Source organism: Tetrao urogallus (assembly GCF_951394365.1).
Source record: "Tetrao urogallus genome assembly, chromosome: 3".
In the NCBI taxonomy this organism is placed as follows: domain Eukaryota; kingdom Metazoa; phylum Chordata; class Aves; order Galliformes; family Phasianidae; genus Tetrao; species Tetrao urogallus.
The window spans coordinates 42341836-42364969 of record NC_136815.1 but is presented as its reverse complement, the minus strand read 5'-3'; the positions used below and the strand labels follow the sequence as shown (position 1 = coordinate 42364969).

At 37.5% G+C, this 23134-nt stretch overlaps 1 protein-coding gene across 1 annotated transcript; it reads left to right on the top strand.

Moving 5' to 3' along the window:
* Positions 1-250: 250 nt before the first annotated feature.
* Positions 251-23134, top strand: LOC306944996 (desmoglein-4-like; the record flags this gene model as incomplete). Its single annotated transcript, XM_079533677.1, has 16 exons — positions 251-298; positions 6704-6739; positions 7115-7243; positions 8297-8452; positions 8606-8753; positions 9642-9805; positions 10133-10267; positions 10522-10707; positions 10902-11161; positions 12123-12265; positions 12401-12616; positions 13918-14493; positions 16350-16498; positions 16975-17035; positions 19135-19343; positions 22163-23134. The coding sequence occupies 16 exons, from the start codon at positions 251-253 to the stop codon at positions 23132-23134; spliced, it is 3588 nt and encodes a 1195-aa protein (XP_079389803.1).

Sequence of the window (23134 nt, the reverse complement as noted above, 5' to 3'; positions counted from 1 at the left end):
TGCAAGCAATAATGATGTTGTCAAGCGTTTCAGATGAGACCAGCCCAGGATTTTGGGGTGGGGAAAGACACTCTGTTATACAGCATCTTCAGTGCTTCCTTCAGAGGGAGGCAGAGACACCTTGAAAGGCTGAGTATAAGGACATCTACCGAGTGCCTTTTTACATAGACACCAGAGTGGGGGGGGGAGGGAAAAGGAACAGGCTTAAAACCATAACTAAGTTGGACTTGTATCCAAGAAGTCAGATGCAATGGATTGGCTCCCTCACCGAACAGCTGCTTTTCTTTTCCTCTTATTGGTAAGTCAAATTTTACAACAATATCTTGGAAACTTTGTGCCGACTGAATGTTCCTCAGCATCCCATTATATTTCACGGTTTAAACTAATAACCCTCCACCCCACCCCAGAAAATCTTGTGAATTTAGCGTAAGTCTTATTTTAAACTGCATTTCTAAAGATTCTACACAAGTAATTTAGGTTTTCATTAAATGCTCACAAATGTTTCTTTTGATTACGATTTCGTAGTCTTTTGATGCTTAATATATGTTTCCATGTTTAATGCTTGACTTTTCAGGAGAATGTTGTTATGAGTACTATTTAAGGAGTTCCTTTTTAAAATAAAAATCTTATCATTTATAAAAGAAATCTTGATAAACTGACTGGATATTATTTTGTTTTATGTCCTTATTTTTTGTTAATTGAGAGAAGGTGAAGAGCAAATGTATTTTTCTAAACTGGATAGTTTCAGAACTGGATGAATCTCTAATTGAGAGAAAAGGATGAAATGTAGTGAAAATGATATCCAAGCAAAAATCAAGACTTGTTATTACATATTTCACACTACAAAGAACTCCTACCTTGCTGTACGTGTGTGTCGGAGCAGCCATGTGCCGAGCAAGCGAATGCATGATGAAAGTGTCACTGCTTGGGTTTGTTTTTCTTACTGCAGAAGGAAAGTTGTGGCTATGGTGAAATGAAATACTTGTATAATGTGTTCATCAAGGCACGGAACTTAGCAAGAAATGACTTAAAGGAATTATGGTGGCCCTTTTACTCCTGCATTGTGTTTTTTTTCCTTTTTGCATGGACTTTTTCACTCATTTGTGCTGCTTATTTAAATTCAGGTAGAGCTTTATGGCCCTAAGACTGAAAAGGATAGAATTTATTGTATGGCTATGTTTTCTTGTTGCTTTTGATTTACATAATGTATTAGCTTGTTAACTCCATGTCACTGTCACCTCTGGGGCTGTGGTGGTCAGGAAAAAAGGAGTATGTTTTTGTAGCATACAAAATCCTGAGACTTGTTTAAAGAAGGTAATCCATGGGTTGTATCTTGCAGGCATCAGTAAAGTAGAACTAACTCACACAAGGCAGCTGCCAGGAAAACAATGACTAAACTTGGCAAAAGCACACTATGGTTCGGATGCGTTTCTACTTGTATAATGAAGCAAGCGGGTCTCTGAGATTGGCATGTTGCACATCGTGCTAAGAGTGCCAGATTTTTACATAACATCAGTGAATATTTGTTTCACTCAGTTACCTGCTGTTACACACTCCAGATGGGCTACAGTTTAAAAAAAGAAGTTCACTGCATTGCTTTTAAATCTATAAATTCAGAAGAGCTTTTACTGTTTTATCTTCTCTCTTCAACCTTGAGAATTTTCATTCTTTCATTATATTGTTATGATTGTGACTGATTTGGCATGTGTCAAGAAAAAGGAGTGACCAAGAAAATTGATGCTATGTTTTGATGAGTACCACATATTCAAACTCCCAGAGGAAAAGATTGTTGCTCTTGTTGGGTGCTTCTCTGCACAGCAGTGGTCCTGGTGGCATGTATAGCATAATAGTATCTTTCAGTGCTGCAGAGGAAATTGATGGACACACTGTAGATATTAAGTATATTATGTAAATTATTTTAGTGCAAGACTGAAAAGCAGTCTTGGCTTTTGGCTTGATTAATTTTTCATGAAAATTACCTGTCTTGGTGTATGTCTGCTTAGTATACGGTTAATAACATGTATCAAATAAAAAGTCTGTGGAGTTATACATAGTTTAGCACACTAGTGTGCTTTCACAAAAAAGAAAAGTTACCAGCTCTGAAACTAATAATTCTCCATATGCGTTTCACCATTGGTGGGACTGATTCTGCAACCCCTGCTCACATGACTTCAAAGGCATTATTCTCATGAGTAAGGGAGTTCAGTTTGCCGTACTTGCGCCGACACGTTTTATGGAAATAACCTGTTTGATCAGGTATGACTCTTCTCCTGCCAGCCATCATGTGACAGCTAATAATTTTAAATTCACCACATCTCTCATATGCACTTTTGTCTGGCTATATTTTCCCATGTCTTATCTATGCTTTATTTTCCAGTTGTAAGGCTCTAGTTACACCTCCTACTCGTAAACCAGGTTGTACTTAAAAATATTAAGGGGCCCAATCTTCTCAACGTTGGCACTTGCATACTAAACACCTACCAGGGTGTAGCCAGGAAACTGTAGGCTACTCAGAAAAATTTAGAAAATGTTGTAGAAATAGAAAATAATGCAATTCTGCATCAGAACTATCATCCAAGATGAGCTTCTTAAATCTACAGTTACATTCCTGAGTAAAAATGGCTCCTAAATGGCATTCAGAGCTAGAGAGCTAGCTTAGAGACTTGAATGTGCATTATAGTGCTAGGACATATTAGAATTCAGGCTTTATTGAGAAAATTTATTGAGAAGAGCATAATTAGAGCACATCTAACTTGAAAAACCAAAATTTGAATGATAATGGCTTACAATGTCCATCAAAATCATTTTTCTATTCATTTTTTAATGGTTGGGCTCAGTTAACTATGGAAATTCATTATTTCTGTATGACTTGTCCTCTGCCACTTTGCACAGTAGAAAAGAAACAATATCAGTGGAATCTTTCCCAAAGTGGTCTATTCTTTGAGTAGATGCAATTAAAATAAACACAATTTTGGAATTTATTCCTCTGACAGACATGAATATTATGATATTTCGGATGAAATAAGAGTGGGATCCTCCATCTGGGGTACAGTACAAAGAACTGACTTCACATGCAGGAAGAAACACAAACAGCTAACTTTTGCAGAAGACAAATCATCCCCCCAAATTTCCCCTTAAACCTGAAAGCACACTCATCAGTGACCTGCAAAAATGAAAAATACAGACAAAAACCAATCCTTCTTTTTATTTAAAAGTTATCAAATGGCTTATTTTTAGGATAAGATTGTGTCTTACGTTTCAGGTTGGCTTGTCATTATTTCACATGCATTGGTACATCTTTTCTTAAAGAAGTGCAGAACGCATGATGGGAAGGGTGCATATTTCAACCCTTTGCTGGTCAAAGCTTTGGCTGAGTAAGACGTAAAAGTCTCAAAACGCTGACACAACCAGAGCTACCATGGCACCCTGATGAGTCATATAATGTATGTGAGTTCTCAGCACTCCTCCCATCACAGCCTGTAACAATACCGCCATTGACTTCAAAGAGTGAGAAGGAGCTGCAATATGAATAATGCTGGGAAGATGTTAAAGACATGTTCAGTCATTTAGATACGAGTAGGTGGAGGAGGGAGGGTTCTGTAAGTGCGTCTAATATATAATATTGCTTGGCAGTCAATTAATGATTAGTTAATTTGTGTTTGTAAATTGCTTTGAAGGTGCAAAGAACCATGCACATCCTATGGGCCTAATTCTGTTCCTAGTTACATCAGAATAAACTTATAATAACTCCAGTGTGACTCTAAGGCATCATCTTCTGTGTAGGGTTCTTCATAATAAAATGCAGGTTTTCAGACAGACTACTGTGAGAATGACTGTCACAATAAATATGTCTTCTGTTTGCACTTCTCCCAGCCCACACCAGAAACAGCTTGAGCAACTAGCCTCAAGTTTCTCTGCATTTTTCAGGGACAGCACATCTTGATTTCATCCTGGTCAGCTTGCCTGCCCCAAGGTCCTCAATATACATTCCATATATTTCAGTGCCTCCTCTTGTTTAAACTGTCATTAATCACTGAATCTATGGAAAGTACAGCATGCAGGCAATCAGATACTAGTTTAAAAGGGAAATTTGTTCACTATTTAGAGAGTACCAAACTATCTTGCAGACAGATGTCAAAATGTACTTCTTCACTAGAAATTGCACTGGAAAAAGAGAGTTTGCATCACATAGAGATGTTAAACATTGGCAGTTGGAGTTGAGGGGAGCCGTCTAACTGCTAATGGATGGAAAACATTAGAAAGGCAGGATATTTTTCAGCCCTGGATCATGCTGCATGTCACTCCAGAACTATTTAAGTTTAGCTGGTGAACCAGGCAACTTTATCTGGTGTCTGTATGCCCTCAGTCCCTTAGCAGTTACTGAAAGAGAATTACTGAATAGAGAAGTCGGGTTCATCAGACCAAAATTTTCAAGAAACATCACAAAATGTACTGAGGACTGTGGGCTCAAAATCATCAAGATTTCTTTAATGATTTTTCTATTGGCAACATGTAGTAGCAGGATTTTTGCCTTCGTCGGTAAGGGACAAAGCTGGAAACAGAGGGCCTTAATTTACAATTGCCAACATTACTGATTAATTAATTATTGGAGCTACCATCATTGGTGCTCCAGTGGATTAAACTTGTGTAAAAAGGATATTCTTCATTTCTTGGAAGCAGAACTCCATATAGGCTAGAAGTAAAGGGTCTAACGAATATCATGTCCTTAAAAAAGAGAATTCTTTATAGCTTTTTCTTTCCAGAGACACCCAACACAGCTTTTCAGCTAGGCCTTGTAAGCACAAGAGTGACATGACTGGATGTGAGGTATTAGTTTCACTGTTAAATAACAGAATATGCCATAGGTGCAGTCAGCAGACAAGATTCACTGGCATTGCATTAGAAGGTGTATACTCATAATTTTCTGGGTCAAGACAATTGCTTGCATGCCAGGAAGGATTTCAGCCCAAGGGTGGAGAGGATTTCACTGTACTTGCCAAAGCAAGCTCTGTTATGACAGTGTGATCAACTGATATGAAACACTGAATCAGTGAATTTCTGGTGGACTTTATCAGTCAGCCTCTCTGGTGAGGATCAGCACCTTCACTCTCCCATGTTTCCCCAAGCCACAAAGGGGATTTAAAAAGTACAGGCTTTAGTTGCTACCAAGGTGAAAGCACCCCACAGCTTAAATGGAGTCTAATACTGCGGACTGCCTTCTCCAAGATGAATAACGACTGCATATGAATGCCAACTGAAGATTAAAACAGTCACGAAGATATTAAAAGCAATACTGATGTGTTTAACACAGCATGAACATACCTATTTCCTTTACAAAGACCTAAAACAACTGTAACAATTTTCCTGCAAAGTTATTTTCTTAGCAATTTGTGTCAATATCTTGCTCAAAGATACAAACCAAAAAATCTTACTCTATGGGCAGCCTCATAAATATCAAGGTACTGTACACAACAAAGAGGCAAAGCCACATTATGAACTCTCTCCTTCACAGATTAATCTAATCTTACTCTATTGCATGTAAAATTGTTTTAACATGAATTAAGAGGAAAATAGTCTGTGCCTATCTTCCAGTCTTGAGAGAACAACCTTGCAATATACTTGAATTTAGAAACTCCCATGACTTGAAATTACTAACAAAGAAAAGATCATCACAGATTATATCCGTGCAATGTCTGTCCTAAAATACACAAAACAGAATGTCAGTCAAAAAATAAATAACTAAACTTTACTGGAAAACTATACAAACTTGGAAACTTGGTAACTATAACCATTAGTCACATTTGGTGAGAAAAAGCAAAGTCTGCACCAATTTTTTGAGTCACTTAGGTATTTTGTTTCTCCCAATGATGAATGAAGCAAACATCCGGTCCTGCAAATCCACGTTCTTCACCTTTCATGATCTGAAGAGAGCAGAGGTAGATCCTAAACCTAAACTCTGAAGAGATACATTGAGTGAATTTCATTTTCACACTTTATTTAGGAAGAAGGTTAATGAAACTGTGCTTTCTTTTAAATTCTGCTAATCAAGAAATTGACGATTTTATATGATTTTAATTTTAAAATAACTTCACATTGCATCTGATTCTCTGAACTTTATTTACTCAAGGCTTTGGTTGTGTAGTTAGACCTCAAATCAAAGCCCACTGAACTCTGAAGCAGGGAAATCTACCTGCTGATTTCAGCTGGCTTCCCATTATACTTTAACCTCAAGAAAAGTTTTTCTCCTTTTGTTTAAACTGTGTATTGAAGTATTTTAGGTCTACTGTAGACTAAGTAAGAAAAAAATAAAGAATAAATTATTTAGAATAAATCTTGCAGCCATTATTTTCTCTTTTTTTTTTTCAGCTGAGATGTCTACAATCTAAAAACCCATGTGAAAGTTGCGTTTTGATAATATGTATAACTTAAAATTTGCTATGGCACATCTCTTCACAGTGCCCTGAAAGACAGAAATAATTTTGAATGTATTAATTTTCAAGGAATTGAAGTGATGGATATAGAAAAAAATGAACGGTACAATAAAATTCGCAGAAATACTTCAGCTGTGACCTAGATAGGTTATTGAAAGACTTCAGAAAACATACTGCTCCTGCCCTGCAATTCTGCAGTGTATAGTAGTTGAGTTTGAACTACTGCATTTTGCCCTGCATTTTTTATGCTAATCTTTTTATCATTCTTGTAGGTACTCCTGGATTTCAGCACAGGATTTCATGTAGAGGTAATAAATACTTCTTTAGAAACTGATTTTTGATATAATGAAACATAATTAATTTAAGAACGACATGGAAAATTCTAAAAAAGGGCGTTTCTGACCTTGAAGGTTGAAAATATATTTAAATGTTAAACAGCTGCAGGTAACAACCTGTTCATCCTCTCAAAAGAATTTCTCCTACACAGGAATACTTGTAATGTACACATGCACAGTCTTAGAGTTTGGGACTCGTTAATGTATTAAGAACATATAATGTATTAAAAACATATATTGTATAAAAATTTCTTTATTCCTTCTTGTTGTGGGATGCTTTAAATATCTGCATTAATTTAAAATATATTGAGGTTGCTGGTGATGTGACACTGTAACTCTATGTCAAAGGTGAAAGAATGGAATGGAAATGGAACAGCAAGATGGAAAACTTTCAGAAGACAAAAACGTGAATGGATAAAATTTGCTGCAGCCTGTAGAGAAGGAGAAGATAATTCTAAAAGGAATCCAATTGCCAAAGTAAGTAGAAAGCATAGCAGAGGTGTTCACTGACAAGGAAGCTTTTTCTAAAGACATGCTAATAAAAGAGATTTAAAAGCACATTTGCTTAGACTAGTCAAAGCAAGGAACGCAGAATAAAACAAAGGTGACTAAGAATTTCCAGCTCTGCTGAGACAGTCTCGTAAGGCAAATGCACAGACCTGCTGAGGAGTGACCAAAAGCTTCCTAGAATATTGCAGTCAGTCTCCTTCCTGGAGAGCTTCAACCACAGTCTCCTTACTGTGCAGTGTCTGTGTACTAGGTCCAGATATTCTTTTCTGACTCTTGGAATCTCCTTGAGTGAGCACAAGTTCAAGGATGGTGCCTGACTCATGTAGACCACAAAGCAAAGAACTTGAGCTCCACGTTATAAGAAGGACTTGAGGAGCTGAGGGGGGGCCAGATGGTGGCTGCAGCTGCTAACAGGGAGCGGAGGGGCAGCACTGAGCTCTGCTGTGTGACAGCGACAGGGCCCGAGGGAACGGCATGGAGCTGTCAGGGGAGGGCAGCTGGGGGCTGGGGACAGGTGCTGCACCACAGGGCGGTGGGCATGGAGCGGGCTGCACAAGGCTGTGAGCACCGCCCTGAGTGCCGGAGTTCAAGGAGCATTTGTACAATACTGATTTTGGTTGGTGCTGTGTGGAGTCAGAAGTTGGACTCGATGATCCTTGCGGGTCCCTTCCTGTTCAGAATATTCTGTGATTTTATGATTCTACCCTCTTTCCATGACAATGTCCCTATGGAAGTCCAGCTACTCTTGGAAGTTCGTCTCCTGTAACAGCTGCACTTCGCTGCCAGAAATCTAAGAAAGAGAAATCTTGTCCAGTACTCAAGTACTACAGATGCAGCTGTAGGCTGATTGTATTGCAGAAAAGACTTATGTTTGTTCAATCAATTGAATCTTGTGATAATGTGTTTGGGAGAAAAAGTGCCATAAGGAATTTTTTAATGAGACTAATAGTAGGGAAAAAAACCACTGAGGGTGTTCTCTGTAAATTTCTCAGTATAAATTACTATTATTTATTATTGCAGATTCGATCAGACTGTGAAGAAAATAATCCAGTCACATACAGCATCTCTGGAGTTGGAATTGATCGTGCCCCTTATGGAATATTTGTTGTTAACCCAAGAACAGGAGAAATTAATATAACATCAATAGTGGACAGGGAAGTGACCCCAGTATTTGTTGTAAGTACACTTGAATTTATTTCCCTTTTTAGTGATGGATGTAGCTTGGAACAGGAAAAGCACAAGAAGAAAAATGTTCTAATTCATTTGTTTCAGATCGCTGCTTTTCTTCCTTTGCTTTTGGTCTTAAAATGAGTAAATATCTTTATCTAGATACGCTGCTTTGCAAAACACTCAGTGACTGGTATGGATTTGGAACCACCTCTTGAACTTCGAGTCAGAGTTCTGGATATAAATGATAATCCTCCTATATTTGCACAATCGGTATTTACAGGATCTGTTGAAGAATGCAGTATGGACAGTGAGTAACTACATTATGCCTATTATGGTAAAGTCAGTGAAGAATCCAGAATATAGTTCATATAAGCCTGGTGTGTTCATTCTACTTTTTCTCAGACAATACATACTTTTCCCAAAGCTACTGGAGCAGAGGATGGCTCAGAATGTTATTGGAGCAGGGCTCAAGCTCAGTGCTTGAGCAGTGCTTTCTTCCCTCTCTTCTTTGCCCACGTACAAATGCTGAATATTCCAGTTCCTAACTGTATGCTCGCATAGTTCCTTTAAATGTGAAAACTTAGAATAAATCAGTCCACTTTTTCTCTCTTAAAAAAAAATAAAAAATAAAGGAAAAGTGGAAATATACTTATTTCTCATGAGAGAACAAAAAATGATTTTTTCCCATTTTTTCCATTTGAGATATTTGAGATATTTGCAGCCTAAATATCGCAGTTGTGGTAGAATATTGATAAATAAGACCCTTCTTAAGCACTTGAAGTTTTTCTTTTTCCCTAAACTATTGGAATCATTATTAACACTGAGTGTGTTACACTTAATTGTGGTTAACACTCATATCTAAACTTCTAGAAAATCTCATTTTAAACCATGGAGATTTCTTATGTGGATACCTACAGGCTCAGTAGTCACAATTTTACATATGTCCTCTGGCGATTTAAGGAGGTTCAGTGAAAATCTACTACCTAACATTCGTTTTTAATGAATTTTGATGTCATTAACATTTCATCATAATCAGAACAAAATTAAGCTGCTGTTTTTCTTCATAAATGTCAACAGTAAGATAGCATTTTGTAATTTTTTATGCACCGGGTATTTAGCACCATCTTCTTTTTTGCAGGAACAAAGCTGTTTATGATTTGGTTTTAATTTTTATTTTATTTTACTTTATTCACAGACACACTGGTGATGAAAATAATTGCATCAGATGCCGATGAACCAAATCACTTGAACTCTAAAATTGCCTTCAAGATAGAGAGTCAGGAGCCTTCAGGCCAGCCAATGTTTATTATGAATAAATATACTGGAGAACTCCATCTAGCAAATTATCTTGACAGAGAGGTATTATTTCTATTTCCCAAGTCAAATAACGTGATGATGTTGTGTATCTTTAACAGTGATATGATGCCAGGGTGCATGGGGGAAGGTATGCGAGGTGGGAACACCATGAGGGGAGGGGAGAGGAAGAAAAAATGCGCCTTTTCCAAAAAAAAGAAAAAAAGAAAAAAAAGAAAAATTAAAATGGGGAAAAATATATATTTATATACGTGTTAAAATGAAACATCAGAGGGAAATTCCTGTATGAAGAAACAGTGGCAAGACATTATTATTTATATTTTATAACATGTAGAGTTTCTTGTAACAGGATAATTTCTTTTTCTGTGGCAGCAACACAGTAGTTACACTTTGGTTGTGAAGGCATCAGACCGGGATGGAGCAGCAGATGGAATTTCATCCCACTGTAACTGTCATGTGAAAGTTATCGATGTCAATGACAACTTCCCAACTCTTGCTCAAAGCTCCGTAAGTTTTTAACCCCAAAAGCATCATGATCAGAAAACGCAAATCCATTTCTGCTAAGCTGCCTCTGCAAACTTTTGGAGTGACACAGCTCTTTATACCTGCAATCAAAATCACATCTTACACATAACACACAGGTTTTTTTTAAAATTAAATTTATATATATATTTTTAACATTGACTGTGGACATGACAATCTTAAATGAAATTCTCAGTGGTCAGCTGTGTTTGCTAATAAATACTTATCTCTCATTCCAGTTTTCAGCAAGTATTTCAGAAAATTCACTCAGTTCAGAAATTCTACGAATACAAGCTCTGGATGCTGATGAAGAGTTTAGTGACAATTGGTTGGCAGAATTTTTCTTTATATCTGGTAATGAAGATAACTACTTTGAAATTGTTACAGATCCAGCTACAAATCAAGGAATCCTCAGAGTAATTAAGGTATGGATAAATGCTGTGGTTCAGACGTTGAAATAATCATATTAAAATTGTTTTAATTGTTAAAAAATATGAAAAATTAACAGCTCTGTCAAGCTCTGTCAGTCAAGTATTTAAAATAACATAGTTTGAATAGTTTAAATAAGATTGAAGTCCAGGAAGTTTTGTTTTCTGGTTTTCCATGTTTTCTTTTTTAGGAACTGAATTATGAACATATCCCAACTCACTCACTGAGCATCGGTGTCAGGAACAGAGCTGAATTCCACCATTCTGTTATGTCTCAATATCAAGTCATTGGAACACCCCTTATAGTAGAAGTAAAAAACGTGATTGAGCCACCAAGATTTAACCCATCTGCAATGATCTTATCTGTACCACAAAGAACAAGGGTGAATTATGTTGTGGGAACATACACAGCCTTTGATGAGGACACAGGCACTACTGCAAATAATGTTATGTAAGCTCTGCTCTACTTTACCCCTCAGATGGAAAAATTCTTTAATTAAGATTTCAATTGAATAAGTAATTGGTAATCTCTATTGCAGTTGAAGAAGTAGAAAGGGTACTTACAAAGGGTACTTTAGAAACAGCAGAAAAAAATTGTTAATAGAATAATAGGAATAGAATGTTATACTCTTATGCTATGGTTGCTCTTGTTTCTTGACACACTTTTCTTAGCCTCATGTATGAGACAGTTTAAATAAATCAGAACAGATTATTGTGATCTAACTTAGGAATATTCTTTTTTGTGCAGTTTACTAAAAATAGAGAATCTATCAGCATCTCTAAATAAAACAAGCAGAGAACCACAATAAAGGACAATATTAAAAAATCAGAATAGAAGTCACTATTGGCTCACTTCATAGTAAAAAATAAATAAATTGATTTTGTATTTATTCCTCATGAAATTCATGGCAGTTTAAATAGAAAAATACTTGTTTTTAAACAAGTATAGAAATAAATGCACCCAATTAAAAAAAAAATTGAAAAGTTTTCATATAACTGAAAAATTATTAGCAAACACAACCACAGAATGTTATCGGAAGAGTTGTGGATTTAGCAATTGATATTATCAAGAGTTCTATTAAAGCTTTACAGGATCCAGATAGATCTCACTTCTTTCCAGATTGTGATATCACTTTCGAAGTATAATGGGCTCTATGCACTTCCATTATTACTGTGTTATTTTTTAATGGTGTACCTCTTTTGACATCCACAGAAATCTTACTTGAATAGGGCAAAATGCATTGGCATCTAGCATAGCCTAAAGAAAAATTTTCTGAAGTGACAAGTATAATTTACAAAATGAAACCACTACAGCATCTGGAGTCCATGCTAACTGAAATAATTTGTTCCACTCAAATAACTAGGTCTCTTATTCAACTTTATTCTGAATATTTTTCCTACATCAAATACAGATACAGTATAGGACGTGATCCAGGTGCCTGGTTCAGAATCAATCAAAACACTGGGGAAATCACATTGAGCAAAGTTATTGACTGGGAATCCTCCTATGTAACAAATGGACAGTACATAGCAGAAGTTCTGGCTATTACCAGAGGTAAGAAACAGATTTTTAGTTCTGAAACAAAACTCTTCATTCAATATATCTTTTTCAATTCCACGTTTTCCCATGTGAACTCACTGTTTATAGTATCAATATTACCTCCTGATCAAAAATGCCTTCTTTTTACAGGGGTTCCTCGATATACTGCCACTGGAACCATTGTACTTACAATGCAAGACACCAGAGACAATTGTCCAGCAATTAATACAGAATTAAGGAAAGTGTGTATGCATTCCCCATCGGTGATTATTACAGCAAAGAGCATTAATGATCAATATGCCCTCCCCTTTACATTCAGCATACATGGTGAACCTCAAACCACATGGATTATCAGATCAATAAATGGTAAACTTACTCACATTTCATAACAGTATATCATAGTAATAAGCTCCTATCTGAGATAACAGATTAGGATATATTTTTACTAAAAAAAAAATGTAAAATAGTCATTAAAATTCTTCTCACTTAAAATTCTTCTCACTTAAATGTGATTTTATATTCATATGAATCCAAAGAGAAATTGCACATGTACACATATTAATGTTAGAATTGAAGGAGAATCATTACATACATTTTATCTAGTTCTTATCTTTTAAAGGAGACTAAGAATGTGCTGGTCAAAAGAAAACAGCAAAACTGTGCATGAGTCTAACTATGATAAGCAGCTCTATTGGTCTAAACTTAATGAGAGAATTCAAAAGCAATAAGTTGATACCTCCTTATTTTTATCTAAGAAAAATCCTAAGTATATGACAAGGCTCTTATATTTATTTATTAGAGTAAAAAGTTCTCAGCTGGTCTTTATTTTTATGAGAGTCTTATGAAAATTGCAAATAAAGATCACAGGTTTTGCAGTTCATACTGCAAATTCTGCTTGTTTATACCCCTAAGAAAACACTTCAGTCTCTGAGCTTATGCAATTTCTTCCAATAGGACTGAATTAGCTAATGAAATCTCACACTCCACTAAATGGCAAAATTTGTATAACTTACTGTATGCATAGAAGGCTATGTTAAATGGTAAACATCATATCTTGGTTTCATTTTTCCTGAACAGATGCATATGTAACATTAAATATTAAAAAAAAAAAAAAAAAAACTGAAATACTTTTTGAAAACTAGAAAGCATAACTATCATGGAAATTTGTAGTGAGAGAAAAAAAAAGGTATAAAAATTGCAATTTATGTTAAAAAAATCATGGGAATAAAAATGAGGAAAATCATCAGTAAGATATAAGAATGTGCATTGGAATCTTTTATGTTTCTCAAGTTAAAAAAGTGATAACTAGACTCATCACAGGATCACAGAATCACAGAATGGCCAGGGTTGGAAGAGACCTCAAGGATCATGAATCTCCAACCCCCCTGCCACATGCAGGGCCACTGACCTCCCCATTTAATACCAGACCAGGATGCCGAGGGCTCCATCCAATCTGGCCTTGATCTAGCTGAAGTTTTGCAAAACTGAAAAAAAAAACACAGATTGTGTGTCAGCTTTGAATAAGTACTGTCTGTGCATAAGTAACTGAAGATCTAATGTAAGAAATCTAATTAAGACTTTAATATTATTCACAATATTGTATCATTGTGCAATATTCAGAGTCAACACCTTGATCTAAACATTTTCCTCTTATTTTCCTCCCAAAGCTTCCTCTGCAGAATTAGTAAATCAGAACATGGACTTTTACCTTTACAAGATCTCTATCAGAGTAAGAGACAGCCAAGGTCGAAGTTGCTTGCAGCCATATGTGATTCCTCTGCAAGCTTGTCGATGTGACAGTCGCAATTACTGCAGCAGTGGGGCCACAAAAATAGTTATCATTGGAGGTGGTGGTGGTGCTGGTGGTGGTGCTGGTGGTGCTGGCGGTGGCGGTGCTGGTGGTGGTGGAGCTGGTGGTGCTGGTGGAGGTGGAGCTGGTGGGGCTGGTGGTGGTGGAGCTGGCAGTGCTGGTGGTGGTGGTGTTGCTGGAGGAAGCCAGGCTGGTGGAGGAACGGGACAAGACTATGGTGGGACTGGGTATGAAGGAGGTGGCGGCGGTGACTCCAACACAGACTGGGGTACTGACACTGGTGTAGACACTGGAGGTTACGACACTTATACTGGAAGCACGGATACTGATTACGGCAGAAACGAATATCCTGGTGGATACGCCCAAACTGGTGCTACCACACTTAGCGGTTCTGCCATTGGCCTGATGTTTCTTGGTGGATTAATATTTGTTTGTAAGTATAAAATTAAGAAAAATATTATATTAACCTTTTTAAAAGTGTATCTTTTTATTTTTCTGATGGCTTTTTTGGTCAGTTATTTATTTGTGAACTCCCATGGTCAACTCAGCAAAAAATTATAAGATTTTAAATTATAAGAATATATTTATATATTTATGTTCTACATATACACATATATTTCATTCAGAAATAACCATTTCCATCTGAAAACTTAGGGTTTTTTCTTAAGTATTATTCTGCTCTCAGACAACTAGACAGGGTCAAAATATTTAGCAGAAGATTCAGAAGATTCTGGGCTAGAGCTGTTCTTACTACTTTGCAACATTTGTAATGTTGCAATTTGTTCTGTAGTTACATTACTAAAACAAATATGTTAAGTCAGGTATGAAAAGATGCAAGAACAAACTTGCTTTGAACCCCAAGCCAGATTTCACTTGTAGAAAGATAAAACTCATCAGCTTAGTTTTTTAATTTTTTGGCCAGTGTTGCTAAATAAAATGTCTGTTAAAAATCAGTGATGTCTGCGATAACAGGATCAGAGCAGATCATTCATTCACTCCTGTGTCCTAGTATTTTTGAAAAAGCATGAATTTAAGGGAGAATAATGAGTCAACCTAGATTTTATGCAACATATAAACTTCAGCAATTACTTCCCAGGCCACCCCGACCATTCATAATTGTTCTTCTTTCATGATATGAACATCAAACAGTGCAGAAATACTGACTACAGTAACTATGTAGACCTGATTTTTTGAGGACGGTAGTCACATTTGGTCTTGGTCTCTAATTAGTAGGAATCGACAAACAAAATTTTGAAGTTTTTACAACTACAACAGGCTACCTTGTTTGTAGTTCCCATGTGGTTAATGTTACAGAACAGACTGCCTTTCTGCCTTCTGAAAGTAGAAGTGGTCTGGAATAAATACATCCTTATTAATGAGATATGAAGTAGCTCATTGTGCATGGTTTACCCCTTTCTCTTTACCAAAGAGAAAACTTTGGTTCATTTTGATGCTAAAGTGAGAGTTTTAGATACTTTGGATAGTTTGCAGTAGGCAGTGGTCTCCCTCCTAACTCTGCAGGAATACCAGGTTACTAACTTAGATATCTAGGTTAACAGCCTAAGCACAGTCAGAATGAATATCGCAGCCCTTTCCTAAAATGAACAGCGTTTTTTTTTATGCTAGTTTTTAAGGTATTCAGCATTGCACAACGCTAAATTGTTGCAAGGAATAAACATAATATATCACATTGAGAAACTTGACTCACTTTTTCTAATCATTGGTTTTGGGGTTTGACTGTATTATTTTTCAAATAAGCATCAAGTATATGTGATGTGGAAATGCAACAGGAGAGTTAGACAAAGATCACTGCAGCCAGACAGATAGCTCTCTATTGATTCTCTTAAGCTTAGTGTTATTAATGTGTATTTCTTTTCAATTACAATTTCTGAAGAGAAAAACATAGTCTTCTACATACAGTATGAATATCACTGAATGCTATATATAGCAAGACAGGTTTTGTTTGTTTAATTTTCATACATCTGCATCTTATATTCATTCCGTTGAGGTAGATCAAAGTCTGTTCCCAGGTGTATAGGCATAAAATCGGAGTAACAGCTCTACTCCACCCTAATTTTGTTCTGCTGTAACTAAAGGCAAAATTATTCCGAGTACCCAAATACATATATTTCATTCATACTCAGCTAATGTTTCTGAAAGCTAGACTTGCAGGTTGCTTAGTTTGAAACATTTTAAAAGATACATTTTCAAAAGTTCTTGGTCACTAGTAGCTATTCCTATGAAGAAGAGATGTCCTAAATACCTTTTTCCTGTTTCTTTCCTATTAAGTGATTCCAATTTTGATGTCAATGAGCGATTGTTGTGGCTGCGGACCTGGAGCTGCAGCTGGAGTTGGAACTGGATTTGAACCTGTGCCTGAGTGCACAGAAGGTGCAATTCATCCATGGGGAATAGAAGGCGCACAGCCTGAAGATAGGGTCAGTACATTCCTTGTTTCAAAAGTCCACAGTAATTTGTGTTTACAGAAAAGATTCCATTTGTCTAGAAGAAAGAGATTGTAGCACTATGACATCTTCTAAAAGAAGCCTGGCATTTTCAGCCATTGCCAGGCAGGCACAAATGTGATTCTTAATTAATATTTGCGGATGGAGCTTTTGTGCTTTCAGTTGTACTTGGTTAGTTTGTCCCAACAGTTTGATCTTACTATTCCCTCAGCCGAAACATAATAACTGACAAGCTTTTCAAATGCAAGGTAGAGGAAAATAACAGAAACCTTCACTAATCGTCTTTTACATTGACAATGAAAAACACTTCGAGTCTTTTTTTATGAGTGGTAATTCATAGCTATCACTAACAGTTCAGAGTGGAAATTTCTTAAATGATTCACAAAGTCTTGGTCTTCATATGGGAATTTCAAAGTCATCATTGAAGGAATTAAAATATTGTTTTCCAGGATGTCTCACACATTCTCGCCCCAACAACAGCTGCTGGAGGTGATTTTGGTGAACCCTCTGGTAAGAAGATCTTAAGATTTTCAATGTGTACTATCATTAAGCTATCTTTCAGTACTTCATGTGCTCTGGCTCAAGGAAGGTGCTCTGCTTTCTCAGCTACAACCCAGCCCTTCCAGTCTTGCCTCTGCATATAATCAAACCGACACTACTAGGATTTCCAGCATGCACAAAGCTGAGGTTTGAGCCCTGAATATGTGCGGATTCATTTCTGCAAACTACTTCCAGCTAGTGGATGGAGGCTCTTTCCAAAATACCAATTTTAGAAGAAATCAATCTCAAGATCAAATTAAGAAAATTTTCTTTCATAACTTATTGGTGAAAGATTAATCTCTTCCCAATTGCCAGGCTCTGCTTAGAAAAAAAGGAGAATAGGATCAGTTGAGTAGCCAGTTAATTACTGCCTAATTGTGTGCAGCTTAGATGTAGAGCCGGCACACAGTATAATAAATGTACATTTTTGTAATGAAGTTTCTCCTGCAATTTGATGTCCATGGAAAGTAAGTTTCCCCATTCCCTTCAGTGAAGATGTTGATACACATACTTTTTCTCTAACTTCTTATAGGAGGGCACTTCACTCTGCAAGCAGCAATTTCTTTGATGAGTACTGATTAGCCAAAGATGTTATCCTCTAGATGAAAAGATAGGAGAACATTTAGGGCCATAAATGGGAATTAATAATCTTGTTCTCAGGGAAGTTTTACTGCTGTGACAGTTTAAAAGTTTAATATTTTCACCTGTGATTTACTTTATTTCCACTGTTCAGTATTGCTGTATTGCTGCAGTGTGAGTCCCAAGTTCAAATTCTACCAGCTGAGACCAAGATTAGATGAAAAAAAAAAACAATAGAATTTGGCGTATATTTCTTATTGTAAGCATAGCCAAGACTATTGTTTGCAATGGCTTTATATTATATTACACAGTAATATTTAAGATCACACTTTCGTTGCTATCATATATGAAAAATTATGGAGAAGATAAAATTCTGTGGGTATGTTGTGGTTTACCCCAGCAGGTGACTCAGCGTCACACAGTCGTTCAATCAGTTTCTCCTTCCCAGTGGAATGGAGGAAAGAATTAAAAAAAGAAAAAAAAAAAAAAAAAAAGTAGAACTCGTGGGTTGAGAGAAAACTATTCACTAAGATAATAGTTATGACTTATATATATGTAAATATATAAAACAAGTGATACACACGTAATTGCTCATCACTCCTGACTGATGCCCAGATAGCCATCTGAGCAGTGGAAGGGAAAGAGATGAACTCACATCCCCTTCAAAACTCTCCTTCCACGTGATGTTATATGGTATGGAATATCACTTTGGCCAGTTTAAGTCAGCTAACCTGATTCCATTCCCTCCCAGCTCCTTGGGCCCTTCACTGCATAGACCTTGGCTCTGTACAACACTGCTTAGCAGCAACTACAAATATCAGCATTATCAACATTGTTTCTCTCCTAGAATGAAAACATAGCATCATACCAGATACTCTGAAGAAAATAATTCCATCCCAGCTGAAACTATGACAGTATGATTTTATAATTTAGTGTAAAGTTAATTTTCATTCTTCATTATTAACATCAGTTATGATCAATTCTTGTTCACCTGATTCCCCATTAATAATCTAACAACTAGAAAATGTGAAAGGATTTACAAAGCTATTTCTTTCAGTGACAATCACAGAATCATAAAATGGCAAGTTTTAGGCAAACCAACTTTAACTCCAGAGGGATTATATATATAGGTGTATATTTTTGCATAAATATCCATAAGCATTATTTTATTTGCTAACGCAAATCCCATAGTAGCATATACATACACCAGAGAGAGAAATCTCCCCTATTACACAAGTCAATCATTGATCTTTTAAAGCATGTATGCTCAGTCACACAAATAAAATCCAGGTTTTAGATGTCTTCTAGCATGCACTTAATTTGTATTGCAGTTTCAATGTTTGGCACATGCTTGTAGAACTGTGTCTAAAATTAATGTAAAATACATTTAGATGATCAGTACTGTCATTATACTCCTTGCAAAAACAACTGACAAATTCTGTGAAAAATTTCACAGAACACAGGAGGAATAACTTATTTTCTGTTTGCAGATATATATACAAATACATATGGAGGAGGAGGAGTAGTAGCATCTGGTGTGGAAGAAACTACAGGAGTTGGTTATGGCACTGGTACTGGTTATGGGACAGCTGGAGGAATTTCTGGAACTGGGGAAGCAAAAGGGTCAGTTGGAGGAACAATAAAAGAATATCGAGAAGGAGGGGTGAACATGGCCTTCCTAGACAACTACTTCTCTGAGGTAATGACATGGTCTTTTTTTTGTGCTATAAATGTGAGACTGTTGTTACACTATCCTCCAAAAGTGAGACTGTGGAAACACAAAATTGTAGAATCACAGAAACACAGAATCATAGAAACATGGAGTCATTTAGGTTGGAAAAGACCTTTAAGATCATCAAGTCCAATCATCAACCTAACACTACCAAGTCTACCACTAAACCATGTCCTTAGGAATCACATATACACACCTCTGAAATACCTCTAGGGTTGGTGATTCCACCACTTCCATGGACAGCCCATTTCAATTTCTAACTATAAATAATTCCACTCTACTGAAACTTCTATGATACACTAAATCTAAAACCATGAAACTTCCATGAGAAGCTAATTGTATTAATAGGAAAAAAAAAAAAAGAAAAAAGAAAAAAAAAAGAATATTAATAATACTGCTTTGGAGTTGTTGGCCTATGAGTCTTAGTTACTCAGTAGGATTCCTTTTTGTAAAATTGATGGATACATTGTGGTTATGGGCAAGTAATTAAATTATATAAACTTAATAAATGACCATCAAATCTGTCAATTTTCATTGAATAAATAGATATTTACAATATGAAGTTGTTCACAATTACTCTAGAGATTGTTTAAGTTAGTAACTTTAACTCTTAGAGAACTGTAATTGTTGGTTCACTTTCTTCCATATTTTTATTGCCATTTCTGCTCCCTAAAAGACTTGTGAACAGCATATGACACAAATACACTCTTTTTAATCAGGAAAATGTTAATTAGCCTTTACACATGGAGTTTACATGATTAATGGGATATATTTTTATGACTAGCATGTACTACATGTAAGACACAGTACTTTAATCACATATAAAACTCAAAATCATATAAAAATAGCATGTATGTAAGGATTAATGTATTTCAAAATTTATGCAAGATTCAGTGTAGAAGATGAAATATCAGTCCTGAATTCCTGAGCACAGATTTCATAGAATCATAGAATCACCAAGGCTGGAAAAGATTTACAAGATCATCCAGTCCAACCATCCACCAAGCACCAATATTTCCCATTAAACCATGTCCCTCAGTACAACACTGTTATGCTTCTTGAACACCTCCAGGAACGGTGACACCACCACCTCCCTGGGCAGCCCTTTCCGTGCCTGACCACTCTCTTGGAGAAGTATTTCCTAACATCCAGCCTGAATCTCCCCTGGTGCAACTTGAGGCCATTCCTTCTAGTTCAATTGCGAGTTATGTGGGAGAAGAAGCCAACTCCTACTGCAGCGCAACCTCCCTTCAGGTAGTTGTGGAGAGCAATAAGGTCATCCCTGAGCCTCCTGTTCACTAGACTGAGCAATCACAGCTCCCTCAGCTGCTCCTTATAACATCTGTGCTCCAGACCCCCCACCAGCTTTGTTGCCCTTCTCTGAACATGCTCAAGTGCCTCAATGTCTTTCTTGTAGTGAAGGACCCAAAACTGAGGGCAGTACTCAAAGTGCAGCCTCTGATCTCTTCCCTGCTCCGGCTGGCAATGCTATTTCTGATACAAGCCAGGATGCCATTGACCTTCTTAGTTATCTGGACACACTGCTGGCTCATGTTCAGCTGAGCATCAACCAATACCTCCATTTCCATTTCCTCTGCACAGCTTTCCAGCCATTCTGCCCCAAGCCTGTAGCATTGCATGGAGTTGCTGTGACCAAAGTGCAGGACTCAGTACTTGGTTTTGTTGAACTTCATCTCATTGGCCTCAGTCCAGCTATCCAGCCTGTCCAGATCCCACTGTAGGGCCTTCCGACCTCCAGGCAGATCACCATTTCCTCCCAACTTGGTGTCATATACAAACTTACTGAGTGCACTCAATGCACTTATCCAAGTTATCAGTAAAGATGCTGAGCAGGACAAGCCCCAATACCAGACCCCTGACTTCTCCAAGGTTGTGATCTACACAGCTGGCCTAGGAAAACTGTGTATTAATTTTCTGTTTCCCATATCTATCCCCACAAATATCCCCTTCTGCTGACAGTCTCAGTCTCCTAACTCTCTTTCTCCTCTCCCTCCTGATCCCCCACTTTTGTCTTTCCCTATGTCTTTCAACCTCACCCCACTTTAAATTCAGTTCTTTCCTTCTTTCTCTTCTTCATGATCATCCCATCATCATCAACTTCATCCCAAAGCATCAATCCCTTTTCTGCTCAAAATGGATTCTCCAATGGGCACACCATGCCTTCCTCACTGTGGCCAACTGTCACTTCGTTCCCTCTGTCCTGGTTTCTTTGCTGCTCTCCTCGCTACCCTGCTTCAGTTCTTTTCCTACTACTTTCCTACTACTTATAGCTGCCCCAAAAGTGTGTTCCTTTCCATTCACCCCACAGTCAGACCTGCTGTCAGCAGACCAATACCACCCTTCCTTGGCTGTCTTGGTTAGCTCTGTTTGTGCTATCCCCTCCCTCCATTTCAAAATTTTAACAAAGGATTATTTTTATCAAAATAAAAAACTTTGGATAAGATTCTGGGAGCAAGAAGGTAGTAAATATCTAGTAAAATTATTGCTAGGTTATACTTCTTTTTATATAAAAGTCTCAAGTCTCTGCAGTAACTGTTTTAACGAAATCTGAGATATTAAGTGTTTGCAGAAACAAGAAGAAAGTATGAGTAGCATTTGGATAAAGCTTATTTCAAGGTCAAAAACTTTTGATGATTTTTTTTTTATCCTGTGATGTTCTTTTTGAGTCAGCTAGGCCCTAATGCAGTAAGGAAACCTCTCTATGGTTTGAGACATCATTGTTAAAAACTTGACACTGTTTACTTTTCTGTTTTTGCAAACTACAGAAAGCATTTGTATATGCAGATGAAGATGAAGGTCGACCAGCAAATGACTGCCTATTAATATACGATCATGAAGGAATAGGTACTCCTGTTGGCTCTGTTGGTTGCTGCAGCTTTATTGGAGAAGATACAGATGAAACATACTTGGAAACTTTAGGACCAAAATTTAAGACTTTGGCAGAGATTTGTCTGGGCAAGGAGATCGAACCATTCCCTGACGCCAACCCACCTTGGCCAGGCATTAACGTCACCTTCCCCAACTCTGAATGTGACCTAAACCTCCCACCACCTGGAACCACAATCCTTGTCAACGGATCTGCACCTATGGCTCCCCCAGCCGGCACTACCACGGTTGTTACCGAAAACACCTATACATCTGCATCTACCGTTCAGCCCCCACGGCCAATTCCTGATCCTTTGCTCCACGGCAATGTGACGGTGACAGAGACCTACACCTCTGGTTCTCCCTCTCTTTGTGTTGACCCACTGCGTGCATCCAATGTTGTTGTAACAGAAAGGGTTGTTGGTCCCGCATCTGCCTCTGATTTGCGTGGCATGCTAGATATCCCTGATCTTGCAGATGGGTCCAACGTAATCGTCACAGAAAGAGTCATTGCACCTAACTCCCGGCTCCCAGCATCTCTGAGCATTCCTGATTTGGTAGATGGGTCCAACGTGGTGGTGACAGAAAGGGTGTTCAGGCCTGCCTCTGGAATGCCAGGCAGCTTAATAAATATTCCCTCAGAGTTATCCAATGCCCACAATGTGGTGGTCACTGAGAGGGTAGTGTCAGGGTCTGGGATGAGCAACCTGGCAGGGGGAGGACTAGGAGGAGCCAGCCTGGGTGGACTGAGCAGCACGGGCCAAATGCTCAGTGCTGACTGTCACCTTGGTCAGGCAATGGGCACAGCATCCCCTGGCACCTCCCAGAGAAGAGTGACAAAGTACAGCACCGTGCAATACTCAAGCCAGTAA